This window comes from Ambystoma mexicanum, chromosome 7q (assembly GCF_040938575.1).
Source record: "Ambystoma mexicanum isolate Mex_15411 chromosome 7q, UKY_AmexF1_1, whole genome shotgun sequence".
Taxonomy (NCBI): domain Eukaryota; kingdom Metazoa; phylum Chordata; class Amphibia; order Caudata; family Ambystomatidae; genus Ambystoma; species Ambystoma mexicanum.
Window position 1 is genome coordinate 630,244,931 of NC_090941.1, and position 25,380 is coordinate 630,270,310.

General features: G+C 46.4%; 1 protein-coding gene across 3 annotated transcripts in view; it reads right to left on the reverse strand.

Moving 5' to 3' along the window:
- BRCA2 (BRCA2 DNA repair associated) overlaps window positions 1–25,380 on the reverse strand; it is a 2,020,919-nt gene that overhangs the window by 1,524,415 nt on the left and 471,124 nt on the right. For all 3 annotated transcript variants that reach the window (XM_069639263.1, XM_069639261.1, XM_069639262.1), the window contains exons 6-8: window positions 18,061–18,146; window positions 17,944–17,984; window positions 17,752–17,863 (exon numbers count right to left, since the gene is read on the reverse strand). In XM_069639263.1, the coding sequence (XP_069495364.1) occupies window positions 17,752–17,863; window positions 17,944–17,984; window positions 18,061–18,146 (239 nt within the window). The remainder of the gene's footprint in view (window positions 1–17,751; window positions 17,864–17,943; window positions 17,985–18,060; window positions 18,147–25,380) is intronic.

A 25,380-nucleotide genomic window follows, 5' to 3' on the forward strand; every position in this document is an offset into this window, starting at 1 on the left:
ACTATACTTTCTATTCCACAGTACATGATAGCTCCTTGCGAATTGATCTGTTCTTGCTCTCTGGTGGTTTGGTGGGTAGTCTCTGACGTCAGGATCCTTGCTCGCACGCTGTCTGATCATTCCCCTGTACTGCTGCAGATCCAGATTGGTAACACAGGGCCAACACGACCCGCCTGGCGCTTTAAGTCTGCCGCCCTGGCGGACATAGTATTCAAAGCCGAAATATTAGCGGACATTACCACATTCTTCGAAGAAAACAGTACAGCTGACACAAGGAAGGGGTCAGGTGGGAGGCATTCAAGGTTTACATCAGGGGGATGTGCATCTCCAAAGAAACAGGTGTCCTGAAAGCTATTAGGCAGGCCCTAAATGTCTCAGACACTAAGCTCAAAGCCCTTGAACAGGAATATCTTGCCACTCCGTCCCCAGCGACCCTAGCAGGGATTAGAGCCGAGCTGGAACAGTTCGAGTCACATGCTATGAGGGAGGTGCAATACCTTGCTCGTCCTGTAGCTGCCCGCAGGTATGGTGAGGGGGACAGACCGGGTAGAACACTGGCTAGGCTGGTCCGAGCGGAAGGTGGCAGGGCTTGGATCGATTGCATCATGGATGAGCAAGGACTGAGGCACTGGTCTGACCGGTCCATCCTTGACATATTTGCTAACTTTTATGCTAATCTATATGGTCCCCAGCCTGGACACTCGGATCAGGACTTGGATGACCTCCTTGAGAATATCCCTATGACTATTATTTCCCAGGACACCAGAGAGCGTCTGGAAGCCCCGTTCACTCTAGAGGAGATAGTCCAGGTGATATCAGATCTCCCTAAAAACAAGGCTCCTGGCCCGGACGGACTCACCTCTGAGTTTTACCAGGAGCATCTGGCTGCTCTGGCGCCAGTGCTGCACGGGGTCTGGACTGAGGCGCGTCGAGCGCACATCCTCCCCCCTCCTAAAGGGAAGCCTTGATAACAGTTCTCCCCAAACCTGGAAAACACCCGGAGGAGTGCAGGTCCTATAGACCCCTATCCCTCATTAATACCGACATGAAAATCTATGCCAAGATAATTGCAAATAGGTTTCTCCCCTTCATGACCCACATGGTTCATCCGGACCAGAGTGGGTTCATCCCTGGTTGGTCCCCGGCACTCAACATCCGTCGCCTATTTAATGTGATGGCCAGGATTGACCGAACGCCGATGCCGTAGTGGTAACTATAGATACCCAAAAGGCCTTTGATATGGTCTTGTGGCAATATCTGTGGGCAGTGCTAGAGAAGATGGGTGTAGGCCCAAACATGCTCTCTTACATAAAGCTCTTATATACAGATCCATTAGCTAGGGTCCTAGTAAACTCTGTTCCCTCCTCCCTCTTCAGACCACACTGCAGGACCCGCCAGGGCTGCCCATTTTCCCCCCTCCTCTTTGCGCTCGCCATCGAGCCCATGGCGGACCATGTTAGAGGGCGCCACATCAATAAAGGCATCCGGTTGATTGACATCCCCGAAGTCATCTCACTCTATGCGGATGATGTCCTCCTCTATATCAGAAACCCTTCCACATTTCTCAACCCAATCATCCGTGACATCACTAAAATAGGCACGTACTCCGGGTTTACAATAAACTACTCTAAATCGGAAATTTTCCCTCTGACCGCAGCAACGCGACAACCAACATGCGAGTACCCTGCGTTGGTCCCCGGATGGAATCAGATATCTCGGGGTTCAGGTGTCACTAACCAAACCGTCCCAACTAAAGGACAATTATGAGGCTGCATCTCAGCTCATTATATCCAAGTCCTCCAAGTGGCGACACTTGCCGCTATCCTTGGCAGCCAGACTTTCCCTGATAAAGATGATAGTGGTTCCCAAGCTCCTTCAAGTCTTCACTAATGTTCCAATCTGGCCCAGGAAGCAATACTTTAAGAGGCTCCACTCAGAATGCGCCCACTTTCTCTGGCATTCGGGGTCGGTCCGCAAGAAGTGGCAACACATGACTGCACCATATGACAAAGGGGGGTTCGCTGCTCCAGACCGACGATTGTACTGGAACGCGGCGCAGGCCCAACAAGCCTCTCACTGGTACGCATTCCAGAATCCACCTCTGCATGTAAAACTCGAGAAAATGGCAGGGGGAGGGACCAACATCATGACCCTATTGTTGCACTGCACGTACCAAACGGACGCCCATGTAGACCCAGTGACCACCACGATAAGGGCGTGGAATGCTATTCTGTACTCCGAACAAGAATGCAACCCGTACTATAAGCAGCTTCCCCTGTGGCAGTTTCCTGGACTCTCCCCCACACACGACCAGCATCTCGCGCGACACTGGGAACATCTCGGCTATCGGGGCCTGACTGATCTCTTCCCAGGTGGTAAGTTTATCACCCCTCAGACATGGCGCCCAGAGCACACTAACTCCTGGCTTGAGATGCTACAGTACTACAGGCTACGAGCTGCAGTTCGGGCTATGTGGCCCTCATATCCAGACGAGCCCCCAGAATCACCCGCACTCCGGTACATAGCAAACTCCGCGGGCTCCAAGGGGGTGCTATCCAATTTGTATAAGATGCAGCTGGGAGGAACAGTGACTGGGTCCCTCAAACCACGAGAGGCATGGGCTAGGGAAATCAAAATGGAAATAACCGATGGTCTATGGGGTAAAATGTGTGTACATACGCGCATGGTCTCCCTCAGCGCCAGATTCTTATGCATACAATTCAAGTTCCTCAACAGGCTCTATTATACACCTTATAGAGTGGCGAAATTCACAGGTTCCCCATCTCATACATGCCCGAAATGCAAATTTCCCGAAGCAGACCATATCCACATGTTCTGGGCCTGCCCTATGATCAACGCATACTGGGTAGCCGTGGCTGAGGCCCTCTCCGAAATAATAGAGTCCCTGGTCGATATGGACCCACTTGCCCTATTGTTTGGTATCTGGGGGGGGAGAGGAGAGGGGGGGGAGTGCAAAGAAAATGTCTACATTTTTGAATGTGAGCGCCATTGTTGCTAAAAAGTGCATATTGCAATGCTGGAAGCGCCGCAACCCCCCCACCTTTGCGATGTGGCTCAAAGCCCTTACATTGATACAAGTGTGCGAAGAGGAATACATTGGATCCCTGCCAACCACATCACGACCCAAAAATATATGGACAGAATTCTGCAGTTACTTGAACAATAGAGAGGCTGTGGAATGGCTGGCTACCCCTCCCCAGACACGGCCCGCTACGCCATGAAACTGTAATAACCCCCCTATCCGCCCTATCTGACCCATTCCAAGTCACTAACTGTTCTTTTCCGATGAAGCTGTGCCTAGTCGTTTGGTGATGATGTTGGTGATGCAAAATTGATTGATTGCTGCCGTGTAACCTGTACTGTACCGGTCTTAACTTTCTGCCAATAAACAAAGTTTAAAAAAAAATAATTGAGAAATCGCAGGGAAATGTTAATAAAGCAGTTTCAACATTCATGACAGACCACAATCACTTATGGATTTCGAACAACAACATACAGTTCAACATGGCCAATTTTTATAGACATGACGGAGTACACCTAACTGATGACGGAAATGCAGTGTTCCTTCATAACCTCAAAACAGTACTCCTGAAGTACTAAAGGACTAGTCATAATACATAAATACACAAATACAATAAATAATAATAAAAAACTATTATACCCGTGGCTACAGTTCATGTACTTACCATAACCGCGGTTAGAAAAAGTCAGTTAAAGGGGGGCTGACTTCAAGTTTTATACTACAATCCAACATAAATGATCAATACAGTACAACACTACTCATGTAGTTATGTAAAGTAACTGACAAATAAAAAAGTATACAAAAATACATAAACTAGATAGGCAAACATTTCACAGCCACACAATAAAATATTTTAAGTGAGAATACACAACCTAAAATACATTGTATGGAGCATCTAAAACTGGACTACAATGGCTCCTTTCCATATTAATAATTTTGTTAAACAATTTTCTTCTATTGTTCTCCAAAGTCTCACATGCTCAAAGGTCTGAAAACACACATCCAAAATAAAAGAGACTCTCCAATACCTACCATGGCCAGTGATTTGCCACCCCCAACATCACTATACCTATACAACTAACTTTCGAAAATAAATGAAACAGACACCCCCAAAAATATAGCCGCAAATACAGAACTACTCTTACCCGCGGCTATTTGTAGTCCTTCATAGCCTTGGATATAGCCGCAAATCGATCAGAAAAGAAAATGCTTCCCAGCCCCCACAGGGCATCACCAAATGCTCTCCTCATCTGTTCCAGCTCCCCTCTCTCCCCATACGCCGCCTCACCTCCCCTGCCCTCTCCCTTTCACCCCAGAACACACGCTGCTTCTGTGACGCAGATTACTTTCAGATGTCGGCTATTCGCAGCTATAGCCGAGGCTACAGAAAGCTTTGTGTTGTAAACTCGGTCCCTGGACCCCTCCAACTCCCAAATTTCACTCAGTGCCCTCTAGCTATACCCCCACCTCTACCCTGATGGTAGCAGTATGTTTTTTGACCTGCCTATAGCTTTTTACTGCATTTCATTTTCCCATAACTTAGGTTATAGACGCAAATATCTCGTGCATCTAGAGAAAAACAAGATGGCAGTCATTTCATTTCTGAAAACCATGATCCTGCAATGTACCATGGGAGATATCTCTAATTCTTTGGTGGGGCAAAGGGGGAACCCCCTTCTCCATCAAATATTAAAATAACGGGAGGAGTGGGAAAGGTTATGGATAAAGATTCCCAAATTGGCGAGAGCATCCCAGTTGCAAGAAACATGGTATAAGATCCTACTAGGCTGGCACTACACACCAGCCAGTCTTCACAGGATATACCCGGGAACCACAGGGGACTGCTGGAGGGGTTGCGGGATGGTAGGCATGGCAGAACATATCTGGTGGGGGTGCCCGAAAATCAAGCCATTTTAGCAAGAGGTACTGAGGGCACAAGACCAAGCCTTCGGACCAAGGGACACTCGACCGCCGGAGCAGATACTATTGGGAATCAGGGAGGGCTTCACAAAGGGGGAACATAGAGCTCGAGAGAAAGCGAGGGTGATCCGAACGCTGGCAGCTATGACACTAATAGCACACAGGTGGAAAAGCACAGAGATACCCATGATACAGGATTGGCTGCCAAAGATATGGGAAATTATTGGACTTGAGCGGGCAACGTATGCTATGAACAACAATGTCCATAACTTTGCAAAAGACGGGGGAGAAACTCTGGCATTCCTCAAAGACGATTTTCGGGTAATGTGGTGCCCACAACGCTTAAAACTGGTGGACTTACAATAAACTTTGATGACCGGCCCATGAAAGTAATGGGCCAGAGATTGAGCAGAAGTGCCTTGGAGGGGGTGGGGGTGAAGTTTGTTGGGGAATGGTTTAACAGGTTGTAAATTCAATAAAAAGAGTTTAAAAAAAGATTAAAATAACCACTGCAAAGAATAACCCCAAACCATGCATGGCGTGCGAGTCAACGCATTGTGCTCAAGTTGTTTCGAACCTGGTCCAAATCCGTCCAGCGGTATGAGCTGTGCACTTTGGCAAAAATGTACCTTTTTTGTCAATGGGAAAATAAATGGGAAGTAGGCCGCACTTTTGGAGAAACCATTTTACTTCACGCGTAATAACTTTCTTTTTTTTAACAAATCTTCACGAAACTTTGAAGTCTGGGGGGTCTGCAGGCTTCTAATCACTTTCGAAATTTCAGTCAAATCCGTTACTCAAATCAAAAGTTATTAACAATAGAATTTTGAGGGGTTCCTTTGTGGCTCCAGCCCCATAACAGATGGTGGGCTGACATTTTGGCCCAAGGTCAGCATACCAGTCGGGGGTGTACTGGCGATAGTGTAATTTCACCAACCCCATCCTTTGACTTGCGCAGGGCGGGTTCCGGCCCTGTGCTATAAGTATAGGTGGTTTCAGGAGATTGACGATTTTGTGATTGTTGGCTTCAGCCCCACAACAGTTGGTGGGCTGAAATGTTGGCCTGAGGTCGGCATACCAGTTTGGAGTGTACTGGCGATGGTGAAATGGGACCAACACCACCCATTCGCCCTGCACAGGGCGGGGTCCGTCCTTGTGCTATCACTATAGGCAATTTCAGGAGATTGCCGAGTTTGCAACTTTTCCAAAAATACGTAGTTAGGACAAAAAGGTTGGCATACCAGTCTGTGGTGTACGAGCTATAGTGAAATTTGACCAACCCCACCCATTCGCCCAGCACAGGGGTGGAGCGGGTCAGGCCCTGTGCTATCTGTATAGGCAATTTCGGAGGTTACCGATTTTGCGATTTTTCAAAAATAGGAAGTTATAACACAAAAAAAACACACACACAAGGCTATAGCAGACCCGCACGTGTGTGTCCACTACAGACCCGGGCAACGCCGGGTGGTACCACTTGTAAAAAATATTTCACAGCCCATTTCCCGTGATTGAAAACAGATCTATGTCCTGCAGAATAAAAAGAACTTTTGCACTGGCTGCTCTACCAAATTAACAATTAGCTATCTTACAGATCTTTGATTCTGTGTCCTACAGATTAAATAGGTATTGCAACAAATGCTCAACCAACAGAGCTAGTTTACAAGAATGAGGGACTTATGCACTATATGATGCTTATAGATCTCTGCCACGTCTGCCAACCCTATGAGTGATCAGAAACTCCACAACACACTGCTCATCCCTTTATCATGGTACTTTAAACCATTTACACTGAACAACTGCAAACAAGCATGCTTTCTCTCTACTCTGTCTTGACAACTGCATTCTGAAACACTATGAATGCTGCTTAACCCCTTGAGTGCCAAGGACGAGTTATCTCATCCTTAGCACTACATTTGCAGTGCCAAGGACGAGACAGCTCATCCTTTTTGGCACTCCACTTTGTGCGATCGCTGCAAAGCAGCGATCGCACGAAACTAAAATCCAACCCCTGGGCTATGTGAGGAGGTGGTTCCTCCACATGGCCCGGGAGTTGGATTTCCTTCCATTTCACGTCAGCATGCTTAAAGCGCGCTGGCATGAAACAAAGTAAATTTCACCACCGCTGCTGCCAATTTCGGCTGCAGCGGTGAAAGAAAAGGTAGGTTTCCACATTCCTCTCCCTCGATCTCCGGCATTATTGTGCCGCTTAGATCGAGGTGCGCTCAATCCACGCCCCGCAATGCCAGTAAAGCACTGGGGATCTGTTTTTGAAGCAGGGGGGTGAGGGTGCCGCTTACTATGTGGCCCTCCCCCCAGCCCCCAAAGCATGGGAAAGTACATTTTGCCTATCCTGGGGGCTGATGGACGTATTAATGTGCCCATCTGCCCCTTGGCAAAATGAAGAAAAAAAAAGACACGTTTTTGGTTGGGAGGGGCACTAAACCCCCATGGATGTTTTTAGTAGAAAGGGTGGTGGCTCTCTCCCCCCACACCCTAAATGGATGGGGGGCATCTCATGTAGCCCTTCCTGGGGGCAGAATATTAGTGCAATCTGCCCCTAGGAAGTGGTATATGAGATGCCCCCCCCACCCATTTGGATGCGGGAGATGGCAATAAGGGAACTTTGACATGGAAAGTGGGTGCCCCCCCCCAAACTCCTGGGGGCAGCAGATGGGCACGGAATGTGCCCATCTGCCCCTAGGAAAGGGGCAAACAAATTAATATTGAATGTGTTTTTTTATGGGGTTGTGGTGGGGGGCACCCTAGACCACCATGGATTATTGTAATTAATGGATGGAGGGGCATGCCAAGTAGCCCTCCCTGGGAGCAGGTTGGTAGTGTAGGCTGCCAATCTGCCCCTAGGAAGGAATACATTTGTTGTAACTGGGGGTGGGGGTCACTAAACCACCAGGGAGGGGGGTGGCCCTCTTCCCCCCACACCAAATGGATGGGCAATGTCATTTAGCACTTCCTAGGGGCAGATTACCCCTAGGAAGGGGCAGTGTGTTTATCCTGGGGGATGGGAGTCACTAGTCACTAGACCACCAGGGATGGCTTGTGGGAAAGGGGTGGGGGTGCCACTCTGCCACTCCTGCCCCAAATGGATAGGGCACGTAATGTAGCCCTCCCTGGGGGCAGATTGGTTGTGTAATCATCCGATCTGCCCCTAGGAAGGGGTACATTTGTTTGTACTGGGGGTGTGGGGGTCACTAGACCACCAAAGATGAGTGTGGCCAGGAATAGAAGGGTGCTGGCTGTTTTGCAAGAAAACCAAGTGCATTGCTGGGTGTGGATCGCTGGATCTGCGCCTAGCATTAGCACTACACATTGGTGTGGTGCTTACTTCCTGTGCACAGTATTTGGACTGAGGAAGTGAGCACCATAGTAAGTGTGCATTGGGTGTTTTGAAGTAATGAATGTTGCGACTACCCCCCTGTTGCTCAGTAGCGCAAGCTGAGGATGGGAGCATGGCAGTGTAGTTTGGTTTTTGCTGGGCTGACACTGATAAAAAATGTGTTTTTTTTCCATTTACAGGTCTAGCAGAGTTCATGTAAGTATTGAATTTGCGTTTTTTCAACATTGTATATTATGCAGGTGGAGGGGAATTGCTAGTGGGGTGAGTGGGACTGGGGCAGGTTTGTTGGTGGTGTGAGCGGGAGTGGGCGCTCGGGGGAGTTATTGTGGTGGGCTGGGAGACACTTGCAGGGTCAGGCCACGAATTGCCCCCCATACCAGCAGAACAGTGCTGTTCCACTGGGAGGACAATTTGGCACTAGGCAACCTGGGCAATGTTTTTTTGGGGGGTGGAGAGGGATTCCATATGCCCATTGGCCTTATTCACATTTCCTATCAGTTTGCAGTTTACCCTTCCTTGGTGGCAGATGACTGGTATGTCGAAGGGGAAAGGTGGGCACCACTAGATAGACTTAATAGTAAAAATAATGTACGTCTCTACTGTCTAAATAGTTCAAATTTAAAGGAACTGACTGGTAAAAGGTCCAGAAACACCTGGACGCAGAAACCGCAACACACAAAACTGAATGGAAACCACCCAGCTAGTCAGTCACTCACAAACTGTACCCCATGGGGGGGAGGGGTTACCATAAACTTGCAAAGGTTCAATGTAGTAAGAATCAATTCCAATAGTTTATAACAAGCTCAATGCTTAAGGAGAAATCAGGATTCCAAACCAAAATCTTGATTGTACGTGATCAACTGAGTAATTTTAATTTTTAACAGAAAAGGAGGCCAGCTGTTGCCTCTGCATGTCAAGAACTCATGTGCCAATGCATTTTGGAGTAAACGACTCCTTCGCCAGGGCTGAGCCTTACATGTAATAGCAATACATAATCAAGTAATCATTTGCAAATTCCACACAATTGCATCAATGTGAAGTGTCCATATAGTAAAAAAAATGCAATCACTACAATGTGAGATAAACAAGAGATAATAAGGTACATACCGCATTTTCAGTGCGCAGAGCAAATAAAATAAAATAGAGAAAACAACAAAAGATGTGAAAATATGATAATTAAGCTAAATATGCTAATTAAGGTACCTCAAATTCTGGGTCATTTCCTATGGGTCAATGTACCACAGGTCAGCTTTGATGTATGCTTGCACGAGTTCCAGGGTTTTTCTCTGGTTTAACAAATCATATGCTTCATTGCACAAGTTTGTTTTTTTAACTCTATTTTGGCATTTTGCAAAAAGTAACAACATAACACTTAGAACTAGGACAAAGACATACAAAAAGAAGAAGCATTACAGTCTCAGCATGAACTCTACGGTTCCCTTTTTCGTTATCGTGTCTCCGGACAGTTCTAGCCATTAGTGATATTCCATTTTCTTTTTCTCCAATAGCTTTACACACTGCTTCCCAGAAGGTTTGTACTGCGAGGCACCACCATGCCATGTGTATAAAATCTGCCATTGGTTTGTTGCATCTGATGCAGCCAGTGGCTGCCTCTGGAAAATAGTTGTGTATTTTGGTAGGGGTGTAATAAAATGGATCTAGGTATTTTCAATTAATTAGTTTATATCTGGTGTTTATTGCTGCCTTCCTAGTTCCCACACAACAATATCTCCATTCCTCACCGGATATCTTGTGCCCTTAGGACAGTTCCCACTTTTCTCGAGGGGACAAAATCTGCAGCTTAGAGCCTAAGCACATAGCGTACATGACCAAGACCCCCCTCCTGTTCTGCCCCCCTGAGATAATCCTATCGAGTATTGGAGCCGCTGCTGGTTGTTCTGGAAAAGTCGGGAATATCTTTTGAAGCAATGTTTTCAGCTTGTAATATAGAAACACCTCTAAGGGGTTTAGATTCCCCTGGGCCTTCAGCTCGAGCTCGTCTAACGTTCTGAACTTCCCATCGGGAAACAGATCACGGTAACTGTGCACTTCCAATTTACACAAAAGATTAACAAAGCCCCTTTCTGAGGTGAGTGGGATACCGGGGGTGAAAAGGACTGGCGGCACTGGGGAGTAGAGGCCCTCTGTCTTTGACTTATGTTTTATACGTGTCCACGCTGTGCAAGTGAGTTCCACCATGTTCCCTGCTCTGTTGTCTCTTTCGGGAGCGGTGAGAATACTAGATTGTAGTAAGAATGGTGCAGTCAGTGCCCTCTCTACCTCGACATGTCTCCTTCTCCCTTTGATCTCCAAACCAATGAAGAGCAAACCCGCCTGCGCCACATTATTGTAAGTCTCCAGTTCCGGTAAACCCAAGCCCTCCGCCCCCTGTATTGGCACTATTTGCTTATTCCACGATGCTCTTGGCTGTTTACCAGCCCATATGAAATGAGTGATTAGAGATTTCACCTCCCGGAAGTAGTCTGCTGGGACTGCTATAGGTACGTTGAGAAATACATAGAGGAAACGGGGAAGCAGTACTATCTTGATCAAGGAGATCCTGCCGTATAGGTTAAGTGGTAAGCTGTTCTACCTGATGGCTGCCTCACTCACTTGGTTTAATGCCCTTTGATAGTTACTCGAATAATGTGTTCTCATCCCGGGCTATGGTGACCCCCAAATATGGAGTTTGTGCAATGTGCCATTGAAACCCCCATTTATCAGCATATTGTAGCACACTTTCTGTTAGCAGGAAAAGGACCGATTTTGTAGCGTTGATCACAAGGCCCGAAAAGAGCCCCAATTTGACAACATCCTCCATAATGGGGTCCAGATTCTGCTCATGGTACCTTGTGAACAATACCATATTGTCTGCATACAGTGAGAGAACTACCTTGCGTTTGAAGAGTTGGCTAGCCCTGTGTATGTGGGCCTCCCTAACCCTTTCAGCCAATGGCTCAATCGCCAGCGCAAACAGCAGCGGGGAGAGGGCACATCCCTGTCTCATACCCCTGTTCAGAGTTATCCCCGGGGTGAGTTGGCCATTCACCTGCACTCTGGCTATAGGTGACTCGTACAGTAGCGATACCATGGTGATATATTGCTCTCCTAACCCCATTCTACGCAAAAATTTAAACAAAAAGGCCCATTCTACCGAGTCGAACGCCTTGGGGGCATCTAGCAGTGCTGCGACTACGTGGTCTTTCTGATCAGTTGCTGAGATCAGTCCAAACATTCTCCGTACCCCAAAAGAAGTGGAGCGTCCCGGGATAAATCTGGCCTGGTCAGCTCTCACCATCTTGTGCATCAGGGGTGCCAATCTAGAAGCCAATATCTTAGCTAGGATCTTGTTATCTAAATTTAAGAGGGAAATCGGTCTGTATGATACGCAGTAGTTTGTTGGCTTGCCAGGTTTAGGTGAGACTGTGACTAGGGCCTCCCTCACGGACTCCGGGAATCTCCCTTCTAGGGCACTTTGGTGATACATTTGCAAGAGGTAGGGGCCTAGCTTTGCTGTGTACTACTTCTAAAATTCCTTCTCAAACCCGTCTGGTCCGGGGGCCTTCCCGGAGGGCAGAGCTCTAATGGCCGTCAGTACTTTTTCTAAGGTTATTTGGCGATTCAGTCCCGCTCTATCTTCCTCTATGCACCAATATAGGGCCACCAGATCTAAGCATCCCTCTAACTCTGCTTGGGATGGGATGAGTACAAGTCTTCATAAAAACAGAAGAACTCCTGTTTTATCCCAGCGTCGTCAAATCCCTCTACCCCCTGCTTATCTATTATAGATGTGACCCATCCCTTGTGTGTTTCCAACTTCGTCATCCCTTGTGTGTTTCCAACTTCGTGGCCCTTGCCAATAGTCTGCCCGGTTTCTGCCATTCCCCGTACTGCCTCATGGCTGCTCCCCACCCTAGTATTCTCACCTCCCTGTGCGTCAACGTCTTAAACTGCTCCATGAGTTGTTTGGTTTCTGCACATGGCTGGGGGTCGCTAGGCCCTCGGTTATCTGTAGTGCACTTATTCGTGAATCCACGACACCCAGCTGGCGTCTGATCTGCTTAAGCATCCCCACCTCTTTGGCAATACACTCCCCTCGTATCACACACTTGAAACTCTCCCAGAGGATTCCCACCGATTCCACCGAGCACTCGTTGGTCTCAAAGAAAGTGTATATAGACTTCGATATGCCTTCACGGAACAATGTGTCTGCCAGAGCCTCGCTTTTAAATTCCCATGGTTTCCTCTCCCTCCCCGCTAATTGCAAGTTTAATAGTAGCGGTGCGTGATCTGAAAGTGTGCGGGCCAAGATGGTGACCTCTGTTATGACCCCCATTAGTGCCTGAGAAATCAAAAAGAAGTCCAGGTGAGGTGCAATACCATGGACCGATGAGTGGAAGGTATATTGTCACACCCCTTGATTCTTGAGTCTCCACATATCCTCTAGTTACCACGTCTGACTCATACCTCTTAGTTCACTATATCCTATATACTTTGGTCAGGGTGGGCCTATTGTGCGGTGAAGCACCAGGTCCATCACCTCATTAAAAGCCCCTGCCCAAATTATATGTCTTGGTGGAGTCTCCCCAAAGGCCGGTTAAGCCATTCCAGAATTGTGACTGTGTCCCGATTAGGCCCATAATAGTTAACTCGACTGTTCAAGCGGCCCTGTATCGTGCCCCACACTATCAGACCCCTCTCCTCACTATCTTTGATTGTGGAAATTAAACTGAACCCTGCCGCACTGTGAACAAGAATGCCCACCCCTCTCGCATAGGATGAGTAAGAAGAAAACTATTGTTGGCAGCCACAGGCTTTGCCGAATTTTGATTCAACTTCTTGTGTGAGGTGCGTCTCCTGCAGGAACGCAATTCCCACTCAGTGACGCTGCCGATAAAGGAGGACTCTTTGGCATTTCGAATGGGCAATTCATCCCTCGCACACTGCATGCGAGGCATCCGATTGACCCAGCCATAACTCAAGTTATCGCACTCCAGTTTCAAAACCCCTTTTCTGGACCCGGGTATGCCCTAGACTGTAGACCTGGACCCTCTCCGTTGTGTAACCCATTCCTTTCTGTGTGTTGTGATGCTTCCTCTCGACATGTACCATGCCCATTACCCTCCCCCTCCTCTACCCCCACCCTGTCAGTAATATACCTTCCATCCCCCTCCCTGGGCTGGCTCCCCCAATCTGCCAGCATCTAGGTCTGTTAAACAGGCTTGGGCGGCAACGAGTGGCCCGGCCATGTCTCTGCACTTACGACGATAAGGTCCATTCCTAGCCCCTTAGTTTCTTTCTCTGTTGTTCGTTGACTCCTGGTCCCTGATGATTTTATTCATTTTGGTGCAGTCTCAGTCATTGTTCCCCTGGATCTTGGGTTCCGGAGTAGGCGTTCAAGGAATTAATTGGCTTCAACTGGGGTGGTAAAGAACAGCGTGCGCCCTTCGTGTTCCACCCGGAGCTTGGCAAGAAACATCATGGCATAGCGAATATCTCCCACATCCTCTTCTTCACGTCGATGTAGGCTCTGCGCAACGCCTGGACTTTATCGGAGAAATCCGGGAAGATTTGTATCGTATCGCCTTTGTATGCGAGGGTCCCCTTCTCTCTCGCCTTCCGAAGGGCTGAGTTCAGTGCTTTAAGTGGGCCGGGGCCTGCCGGGGCCGGGCCCCGCCAGGCTCCAAAAAGTGGGGCTGAGCCGGGGCCCTGCCGGGGCCCCCCGGTCCCACCACGCCATGGCAGGACGCATTATCCCGCCACGGCCGCAGCCGCGACGGGAGATGCGCGCGCCAGTGTAACGTTAGGCATGTGGACAGAAGTGCCAGCCAGCCACAGCGTCGCTGAGGCTGGCTGGCACTTCTGTCAGTCACTAACTTCCCCGATGACCCCCCATCTGAGGGGTCATCAGGGAAGTTACAGTTCCTTCGTTTGCCCTCGCCAGGTCACTGACCCTCTGTGAACCTGCAGGCTCCATGATCTAATACGTAGATTACATCACGGAGCCCGCGGGTTCCCAGAGGGTGAAAGACGCCTTGGGCTCTGTGATCCCTGCTCAGAGCAGCGATCACTGAGCCCGAAGTGCCTGTCTCCTTTGGCAAATCTTTATAAAAGATGCCTTGAAATGTGTATGTTTCAAGCCATCTTTTATAAACGTAGAAATATTTCTACGTTTATAACAGACGGCTTGAAACGTACACAATTCAAGGCATCTTTTATAAAGCTTTGTCGACGGACAAAACCACCTTGGGTTTTGTCCGTCCTCAACGCTTTATAAAAGATGGCTTGTACGTTTCAAGCCATCTTTTATGAACATAGAAATATGTTACAAATGTCTATGTTTATAAAAGGTGGCTTGAAAAGTACACAAACCATAGTAAGGGAAGCACACAAGTGTGCGTAACTTACTATGGTTTGTACACTTTCAAGCCACCTTTTATAAACATAGAAATATGTAACATTGCTATGTTTATAAAAGAAGGCTTGAAAAATACACAAACCATACTAGTACGCATACAAATATATAAATGCTCTACTACATTTATATATCGCATATAAATGCTCTACTACATTTATATATTTGTTTGCGCACCCTACTATGATTTGTGCACTTTTAGGCCACGCCCACAGCGGATGCCACGCCCCCAAACGAGGGCCCCCCCTCAATTTCTTACCCCACTTAAAGCACTGGCTGAGTCTCTGTCCCGATAGTTTAGCATTCGTGCGATTATTGGTCGTGGTGGAGCACCGAGTATTGGCTTCCTGCCACTGGGTATTCTGTTTGCTCTTTACACAACAAAGATGTTTAAAAATCCATCCAGGCCCAGAGCTTCCCTCAGGATCTCCTCCACCATAGGCTCCATATTCCGCTGGTCCGCTATTTCACAAATGCCAATTATTCGCAGGTTATTCCTCTTGGAAGTTTCAGCGTTCTCTTCATTTGTTGCAAGTCTCTAGATGATGTCGAAGCCGCCTCATTCTCAACCCTTGAGATCCTTCCCTCTGCTTCATCCAGTCTTTCTCCATGTTTGTCTAGGTGGACTTGCATGTGATCCACCTTGCATGTTAACGTGTCCATCTTCCCATCGAGGGACTGTATGCTGCTTTGCAGCTAACTGAACATCTCATATCATGGAACGGCGTTGAAGTGTTGCGAGTTGTCTACGTGTTACACCCCTTGAGGGGTTCCGTAGTCTCGATGGACTTGGGTTGTGAAGCAGCCTCAAATTGGAGCTTGGTTTGCTGTTTCCGCTCTTATTTGCCTTGGCCATCTTTTGGTCTGTTGCTCTCCGCTTATATCTCTCCTCCGCCTTGGCCCCCTTACTCCGTAGGGTATATGTCTCTTTCTGATGGTCGTGGGCACTGTCCTCGAGATAATATGATATGAAGATAATAAATGTTCTTGGGGATCTGGTGCTTACGGTGGCGTCTTCCCCACCTACTTGCGCTGCCTGTTTTGTGGTCCCTGTGTGTCCTCTCGCCCTTGTATGTAATCGTCCCAGCGATGCTGGAACATGATGATTCAGTATGCCCCATTTTCTCTAGTCAAGATCAGTTTGATATAGTTACTCCCCGGCCTGGTTTCATGGGAGGGAGTAGTCCTTCGGGCCAAGAGGTTGAAGCGATTGCACTGGGAATTACAGCGGTGCCGCCTGGCTATTTTAAGGTGAACATTCTCCCTGCACGGGTCTCTCGCCGGGGCAGGGGCACTCTTTCACACTGGCCCAGGGTGGGGTGTTCCTAGGGCTGCAGGCCTTGCTATGTGTGTTAGGTGCTCGGCCGATTCTGTCAGAACCTTGCGTGGTCACCTCTGGTGATGCCCAGCAGCCGAGACTCCTGAGGTGTCGTCTGCCCGGGCGGCTTCTTGCTTTGTAGTTCAACTGCAGGCCTTTAGGGGTGGGTAAGCGCCTCCTTTTACTCTGGCCCCCTTGCGATTAATGGTAAGTCACCAGTGGTCGTGGGGGCTCGAGGAGTCAGAATATTAGGGCTGGGGAATCATTTATCTAACCTGATACTGTCTGCAGCTCTGTGTCCTGGTGCCCCACAGAGTAACACGTTCTGCTCGTTGGGTGCGTGTGTGATAACTGGCGGGTTTCCTGCTGCGTATCAGAGGAGCTCTCCCTCCGATGCCCTGGGGTTTGGTCCCCCCCGCCTCAGGGAGACCTGTCCGTGTCGTTGCTCCTCCGGACTGCTTGCCGCTTCCGTGGCACCACTGGAGGAGGTCCTCTCCTCCTGGTGAGGTTTCTTCACTGCCACGTTATTATGCCCTGTTGCGGACGTTCGGCACTCTCCTGCCTCTTCTCTTGTTTAACCGAGAGTCTCTGGTCCCTCCTACCTCGGTCGGGAGCAATTTCAGCTGGCTTCAGTGCCGGACCACCAGTCGCAGTGTTCCTCTGGAGGTCTGGAGCAGCGAGGGACAGACCGGCCGTGCAGCGCGTTGTCAGCCCAGCCCTCCCTGCTGCCACGGCCCGGCTGCTGTCTGTGCCGCGCTCTTCCTCTAATACGGAGCAGCTCTCCACTCACCACTGTTCCCAGCTGGGTCTCCCAACCTGGTCCTGCTGGTGTACCCGAAGGGTGTTCTCTCTAAGCCCCTCTATCCACCACCTTACTACATATCGGCTCCCATCCGGGCTGGAGATTTGCCCAGAACTTCCTTCCGGCTTGGCTTCTCCGGCGCCCCTGTCCTCACAGCATGCCACGTTCCCCTGTGGCCTGCTTCTGTCACGCGGCTCTGCTTCCTTCTCACGATTCTCTGCGATGCGGGGCACTAGTAACCCCTGATTTCGGCAGGATATGCCTGGGACCCCTAGCAAACTTGTTGCTCATTCACAGCATATCTTTGGGTCAGATAAACAGCAGGATTTTGGCTGGATTTATTCGTAGTTCAGAGGGCTCACTGCCATCTTGGTTGGGCTCTCTAGCGCCCCCCCCCCTTCATTCCCCAAGTTACCTCACACTTGCATCTAATGTATTAAATTCTGAGAGCTGTTCAGAGATCCCAAAAGCTGAAAACGTTTTGCTGTTGGCAATAACACCATCACCACCATGGCGCATGGAGTGGAAGACCATTAGTGCATTAATGTGGCATAGCAAATTCTTATGGTTCACAAGAGAAATTGGTTGCATGTCATACATGTGCCCATTTTAACGATGAGGATTTCCAAGACTTCCTTTGATACTAGAAAGGTACAAAACATATGGGGCTTACAGTTATTTAGATATAAGACACATCTGGATCGTTTTGAAAAAAAAGGCTTAGGATGGCACTTGAATAACTCACTCACTGATGTGTTTAGTAAAGGGGCTACCACATGGAAGCACAATCAGGTACAGCTGCAAATACACATTAGACAAAACATTTCTAAAATTAAAATCAGAGCTTCGGCCCTTTATTCAACAGTATCACTTTCGGCATGTACTGACTTTGGATTACCTATTATCACTGTGGAGGAAAGTGTAGGGGGCGTGGCTAAAGAACTTGACCAAGACATCTCTGGATCCACTTCTGCACCAAGACTTTCAGATATGCATTTTGAAGCCTGGCCCTGGGAAGATATTGAATAACTATTAAAAAACTGCAGAAATGACAAGTCCACATTTAAAAAAGAAGGGATATGCAGCTTACCCTCAAAAGCTTAGGTGTGCAAAATAGGCTTCCACATATTTCTAGAAAAAACGAATTGTGTTAGAAGACTTATATTATCATTAAGCAATAAGTCTAATATACAAAATATTTACACACCATTCCTCTTATGTTGCTGTGGTGTTAGGTATGCACACTTTAGGAGTCGCCGTGGTGTTCTGAACATTTCCCTTATAGCAGCCGGGCTAAACAAACAAAGGAAAAAATATGTTTTGAAAGGTACTGTATATTTCAGAGGCCATTCCTCACATTGTTTGCGCTCTTTAGAAGACTTAGGCGTGCATGTTTTTCGTGATCCCATTTCTTATTTGTGTGCACATTACCAAGTGTATTTTCTGATGATATTGAAAATTAGCTTTCTCAAGCTTCCCAACACACTTTTACATATTTCACAACATTAAATAGAGCATGTATCGTCCTGCCCAAAACATACACAGCAACATGCCTTACATTGTTCACATTGCCTCCTTTTGGACCCCAGGGCCAATGATTTAATTTGGTCTACTGCAGCGAGTGGGGATGGAAGTAGTGGAACATGGTCATTAGGGGTTCTCCTAGTCTGCCTTATGCCAGATTAAACGTGCCCCGTGTGCCTAATTTATAATACAATTCCTATACCGATATAATTACTCTTATGAAGTGCATTTCATCCATTCACATGCCTGTAAAGCTCTGGACAAGCAGATTTTAAATTTAGAATCTGTTGGTCTTGGGCAGGAATGTGGGTGTCAGTGAGGGCTGGGGGGCACCCACTCCAATATCATATTACGACATGTGGACATGCTACCTTTGTGGTGCTTTTATGCTGGTTAGATTGCTATTTATTTGCCAAGTGGCTGTGCTATGCTAACCTATGCTAACTTCACTCTGCTCTGCTCTGCTCTGCGTTTTGGTATGCTATGCCGTGGCATGTTGCACAATGTTGGTCTGTTAGGATCTATGTGTTTTAATCACAAATGCATTCTTGCCAGAAACGTGGACTTGAATTTGTACTTTTTATGTGCACCTTATATTTAATTCGGTTCCCCGCTCTACTGCCTCCCAAAAACCCCTGCTTGGCTCCCACTTCCTCACTCACTGCATCTAAACCTAACCCTGCTCCATCCTAGAGTTTTTGCTTTTTTAATATTGCATCCCAAATTTGAAAATGTGGCTATTTAACGGGGGTGTGTTCCTGTTTCTTTTCTCTAAAAATGCACTCATTCACTCCATTTAAGCAGGTAGAGAAGCCATTATCATTAGTATAGGTGACTTTAGTGCAAAATTAGGGAGCCGTGCACAGACTTCTGCAGACTTGGGGTTGCTTAAGGAACACTGGGGTATTCCAGCTCGGAATGCCTTGACCTCCAAACAGGACTTGAGGGGGTGCATAATTAACAACTTCATGCAAACATTTGTGCTGGTAAAATGTGAGGTGCATAGGTGACATTCTGCCAAAAGCTATCAGATAGCCGGTCAGATAGCACAGCGAGCTGAGCCCTTGTTTAGGACATCTGTGCGTAGCCTGCTAATGCAGGTTCGAATCCCGGTGGGGCCAACTCATCTTTCAGAGGTCAATAAATGGAGTACAACGAGGTGGGTAATAACTTATTTTTTTTTTATTTTTTTTTTATTTTTTTTTTACTTAAAAAATGTTTTCACATTTTCTTTTACAAAATTACTTCACTCAAGTCCAAAAATCCACATCCCGCTATTGCTTCCTAATTCCTTCCTCGTGCTTTTGCATCTTCATGTTTTTCTGAAATTGATGTTTTGCAAAAATTGTGTCACTGCAATTGTTTCCTTTACTCCTTCACCTTCTATTAGGCGTTTCCACCAGTATTGTTCATCATAGAAGAGTAAATCCTCAAACAGATGTAACATGTGCGTAGTTCTCAATTCAGTTAAGCCCTTGCAGTTTAAGAGCAGGTGCCTTAAAGTTTCCTTGCACAAAAACGGATATTCCTCTGATTGCCCTTATCTCGTTTGTCTGTAGAATGTTAAGGCGTGCCCTCAAAAATGTTTGTCGATGTTTTCTACTTGGAAAGAGCTTCAGGTAGGATCTTATTTCATTTAGCTTTTTGCAAATCGGTGTTGCATGTGCCGCTAGTTTGTATGACCCCGCTGTGTCAAGAGTCTTTATCCAATCCCAAGTTTCTATTCTTGTTGCAACTTTTGTTGGATTATGAATTAGCTCTTCTTCTGAAGATCCTATTTCTTCCAGTAATAGGGTATTTTTCTGTTGCCAGTTCTTTAAAGTTTCGGAATTTGATCCTAAGATTTCTCTGTGGATGATATCAAAAATATTCGATCTCTCCGGCATGATCACTTTCCTGTACATCATCAGTTTATTTCTTAATACAGTTCCTTGCAATAATAGGGTACATAGTTCCCTTCTTATTAAAGGCATGGGCGTGGATGTTGGGAGATTTAAAAGCTGTCTCCAGAAGTAACTTTCCAACTTTATCCAGATTTCTTCTGGGATGTTAAAAAAGGCCTCCACTCCATGTGTAACTGATGGAATCACTTTTGTGCGATAGAATTGTATTATTGGTTTGAGTGAATACTGGCAGAATTTCCTTTCAATGATCTTAGCTTGGGATGTTAAGTTCTTCGTTCTTTCCCAGAGATGATGTTGCATACTTATTTCCATTTGGTTGTTTCTCAGTAACACTCCCAGGTATTTAAACTCCATTACCGTCTGGATCTTTGCACCTTCCAACTGCCATGAAAATGGGTTTTTTGAGGTGTTACTTTTTTGTAGCACCATGATTTTTTTTTTTACTCTTATTGATCTCTAAATTGTTTTTTTCGACATATCTGCTCAGATTTTCAAGTTGCCTTTGTAGTCCTATCGGCGTTTAATCTATTAATATTAGGTCATCCACGTATAGTAGTCGAGACAGGGTGGTCCCACCTATTTTTGGGGGGTTAAGATCTAATTTCAGCTTCCGAATCTCTGAAATCCCACAGGTAGGCGTTAAATAACGTTGGCGCCAACGGGCAGCCCTGCTTCACCCCTCTTGCTGTTTCTATGGGGTTTGATAACGCTCCTTGTTGGTTCAGGCGGATTGATAAAGATGTCTCTGTGTAGAGTGCTTTAATTTGCTCTAGTATGTTACCCGGGCATTTTTTTGTTTCTAATTTTCTCCAAAGGCGCTCTCTATTGACCTGGTCAAACGCTTGAACCAGGTCAATAAAGGCCATATATACGCCCGGTTTTCCTTCTTTCGTTCTGCTTTTTAAGATGTTAATCAAGAATATGTTGGCCAGAGTCCCTGCGTTCCTCACGAAGCCCGATTGAAAAGGGTCCATCAGTTCATTTTCATTAGCCCATTTCTCGAACATCTCCAACAAGGTTGAACCATATATTTTCCCAATGACGTCTAATAACTGTTATTACAGCACTTTGATGCCCTCGGGTGAGCTATAGAAACTGGTATTATTAAATCGGCATCATTGATCGATTGTCTGGTGGATTATTTCTCTTGATAAAATTGCAGAATTTTTGCTCATAGAAGGCACAGAGAGTAACCATAACCCACTCACTGTAATCTGGAAGCCTTTATCTTTAGGCTCCTTTATGGAAAGGGAGCCGACTAGGTTATCAAATTGTCCACTGTGAACTGATTGAGAAAGGAGATGGTGGCGAGTGTTCCTATGGATGATTAAGTCTGTTCTTTATATGGGAACATACTTTCAAACTGACTCTTTTTTCAAAACAATCTTCTCATTCGAATGCTTCGCTACTATGTTATGCAGGAAGATTGTCCCTACCGAAAATGTCTCTGAAGTGGCAACATTGAATTATGGTCTGATGCCGAATTTGGAGCACTTAAGCAGAGGCTATATATGGAGTCAAAAATAGAGACCCTAAATGCGAGTGAGTTACATGCGCTGCAACAGTCCTATCAAAGCCTGTTTAAAAAGAAGAAATGTGATTATTGAAAAACTGAAATGTACTGGACAGTGTGTGAAAACAATATAAAAGTCTTTATTAAGAGTTTCAGTGATAATGAAAAGAGGGATGTTAGTGCCATCTCTCCCACCGTTTGAGAGTCACATTTTAAAGATATCTAAGAGTTGAATTAAAAATTGGCTTCTTGGAAGCATAGTGAAGCTTCAGACTACATCGATTTTACTATTGCTAAGAAGGGAAAGACGGCTGGCTTGGATGGTCTCAGACTGCAAGTGTTTAAATGGTTCTTAGAGTGGTGCCCCTCCCCTTTGCAAGCTGGGGTATTCAAAGCAATTGCCAGTTCACAGGACCTGTCTGTATCTTGGAAAAGGAGTTTGATTGATCCACTTTAAGAATAAAAAAAGGTTTAGTAAGTTACAACCACTGCTATCGTCCAGTCACCATTACCAATAAAATTCCTATCAGATATGCAAGCTGTGTTTAGGAAGGGCTTCAACACAATCGACCATTGCTTTCTGCTCAATATTATCATTGAGAACTCTGTTAAAGTTAGAGGTGGTTGAGTGTTTGTTGCTTTCCTGCACTTTGCTAAAGCTTTTGACTCTTGGATCAGTCGATGTAATGGCTCATACTGTATAGGCTTGGTGTCCCGAAGGACCTACTACAGGAATTCAATTAATATATACAGAAACCTCAACTACAGCATGTTGTTGTTCTGGGGCCAATGTTTACTCGCTGGACTTTCAAACAAATAAGGGTATGGGACAAAGCTGTATTAGCCTAGTTATTATTCATTCTTTTCCTAACCAATTTAATTCTTTAGGTAGAACTAATAGACTGGATCTACATTGTGCTAGCTATGGCACGCTAATGTATGGCAATGCCACTGGACTGATTGATCTCACGTCGAGGGGCTTACAACACAGTTTTCACCATGCAAACATATTTCTTTGTTGTTCATGGCTTGAAGGTGAACTTTCAGAGACATAAATGATGGTCTTTGGTAAAAGCGGTTTGGAAAATTCCTGGTTCATCAGCAGGCTTAAAATAAAACTTCTGGATTCATAAAACTATTTGGGCCTATTGTTTGCCAAGAGCGGCAGCTGGCTACCACATACAAGAATGACGGCAAGGAGAGTTTTAGAGAGCTGTTAAGGTTTTATTTTTGGATGCAGTGGGAAAAGATTGGCTAAATGTTATGAAGTACTGGAGGTGGAAGTACATGTGTCCCTTTTGTACGGTAGTGAAATATGGGGCTATTCTAATTGCTTGTGCCTGGAGCCCATTCAAAATCAGTTCCAAAGAAAAGTGATGGGCCTTTCCCCTAGTGCCCTGGGTGACACTGTGGGGCTTGTACTGTGAGTGCATAGTATGACAAATCTATCAGAGCAGAGGTTTTTAGTGTTTTTTTAAAGCGCAAACTATAATGAGAATCCTAACACTACAAAGGCAGTTGCAGAGATGGTTTCCTCACCAGCATATGATACGTTTTTTCTGTTTACTTTACTTACCTTGCTTAGCTAATCTATTTTGGGGGCACTGATTGTCCCTGTGGCTATCAGTGGGGCACCCTGTCCACCATTACAAAATCCTTGTTTTTAAGCTGCACACATCACTGTACAGTTAAGTGTGGCAGGGGTACTTTGTTTCCCTGCATGATGCATTCAAGACAATAGATTTGTACCATGATTTTTCTTGCATTATGTGAGAAATCTGGGGGCATCCTCACTTCTTTCCCCTACTTGGCCTCTTCTCAGGGGGCCAAAGAAAGGCCATCACTATTGAATCCTGACCCTGCGAAAGCACTACTAGGAGGCGGTGAGACACAATATCCCTTTTTTTCCTTTTTTTTTTTTTTTTACTTCCATGAGGAACCCTCCATTCCCCAAACATTTTAAGGGACTTTGCACAACCTAAATTGTGGGAAACACTTACTTTCCCCATTTGGACTTCAAGCCCCAGAATTTAAGTGGTACTGGTACATGGAGGGGGCAACTGGGAGTTGTGCACGTTTCCATTAACTCATACCACTATGGTACTGAGACGAGGAAGAAGGCTACAGACCGTTGTGAGGGTCAGTCATGTCCAGAGAACTCTAATAACTATGGTCAGGCAATTGGGCTTGAAGACTCATTCCTGCAACCTGTTAAATGGTTGCAGCTGCATAAAAGGTTGGGCCGACAACCAAAGAGAGGAGAGTGTTTCGGGCCTGAAGGGAGAGAAATCCTGTAGAGGAGTAGGCTGCCTAGGAGGGTCCTGCCTGGAGGCCAGTACTCTGGCAAGTATCCCGGAGAGACTGTGGCACAGAGTCCCAGGCGGACGCTAGAGGGCAACAGTGATGTCAGCCTCCCTGGTCGGGTGCCCTCAACAGGAGCTGCTGGACATGGGAGAAATCCAATTGCTGCAAGCGATCACCAGTGTCTGCGAGAAGCGAGGGGAGCTGCCAGCAACCCACAGAAAGAAGACTGGAGTGTGAGCGGGGCTCGCAATACTACAAAAACGTGTATGCCGAGCATAGGAAAAGGAAAGCAGTCGCCAGGGACCGGTTAAGTGAAAACAAGGGAACACTCGTACCGAGGCACTCACAGGAGCTATTACAGGGCAAAAGTGATTGCTGAATGAACGAAATGAGATGTGCAAGATAAAGGCAACCCAAAGTGAAGGGTTGTGGGGAACAATAAGAACAAGATGAGCTGTGAATGAAAGAATCAGAATTAAGAACTATTGAATACCGAACTAAAGTAAAGGCTTTTGATAAGCCTGTGTGTAGAAGGCAAGCTTGAGTTAAGTACACAGAAATTAGAATGAAAAACAAAGAACCAGCCTTATGAAATACAATGAAAAGCATTTAGTGAATATTACTAAAGATTGTGAAAGTAATGGGGTGAAGGAAAAAGCACCACAGAATGAACTGTATGAAAGAGCACATTGTGGCAAAGTCAAGAGACTGGCAAAAGAGGAAAACACAGTGTGGCAAAGGCAAAAGGCTGGCAAGGAGAAAGGCAAGTGAATGTGAACCAGAAAACACGTACCGCTACGAAGAAATCTGCATGGGCAAGAAAGCCTGGGGGTACCGGTTGCGTGACCTGTAATGAATGGACCGTGTGGTTCGAAAACTGCACCTAGACCGGGGAAAACCTATCTGTGCAAGTCAAGGAAACAAACGGAGAAAGATTGCTGAAGTGAAACAGAAGAAAGCAATCGGTTTAAACTGTCAAGGAAGCAGAAGGAGTGTTAAGTTGACCTGGAACTGGTTTTCTGAATATTAAGAGTCTGAAATTAATTGTGAATTGCTAAGCTGACTAAGAGGACGTTTTGGAGAGGGAAAACCCAAGACTTTGTAAGTGTTGATGACGCCGTAGGAAAAAAGAAATCCAAGACCATTTTGGAACTGTGTGGGAGTATTGGGGGAAGAAACCCTGAGACCTTTGTGAAATTGTATTGTCTTCTTGGGGAAGGGAACCCAGGGACTCTTTTGGAACTGTTTTCAGCTTGGGGAAGGGAGCACCGAGACTTTGTGG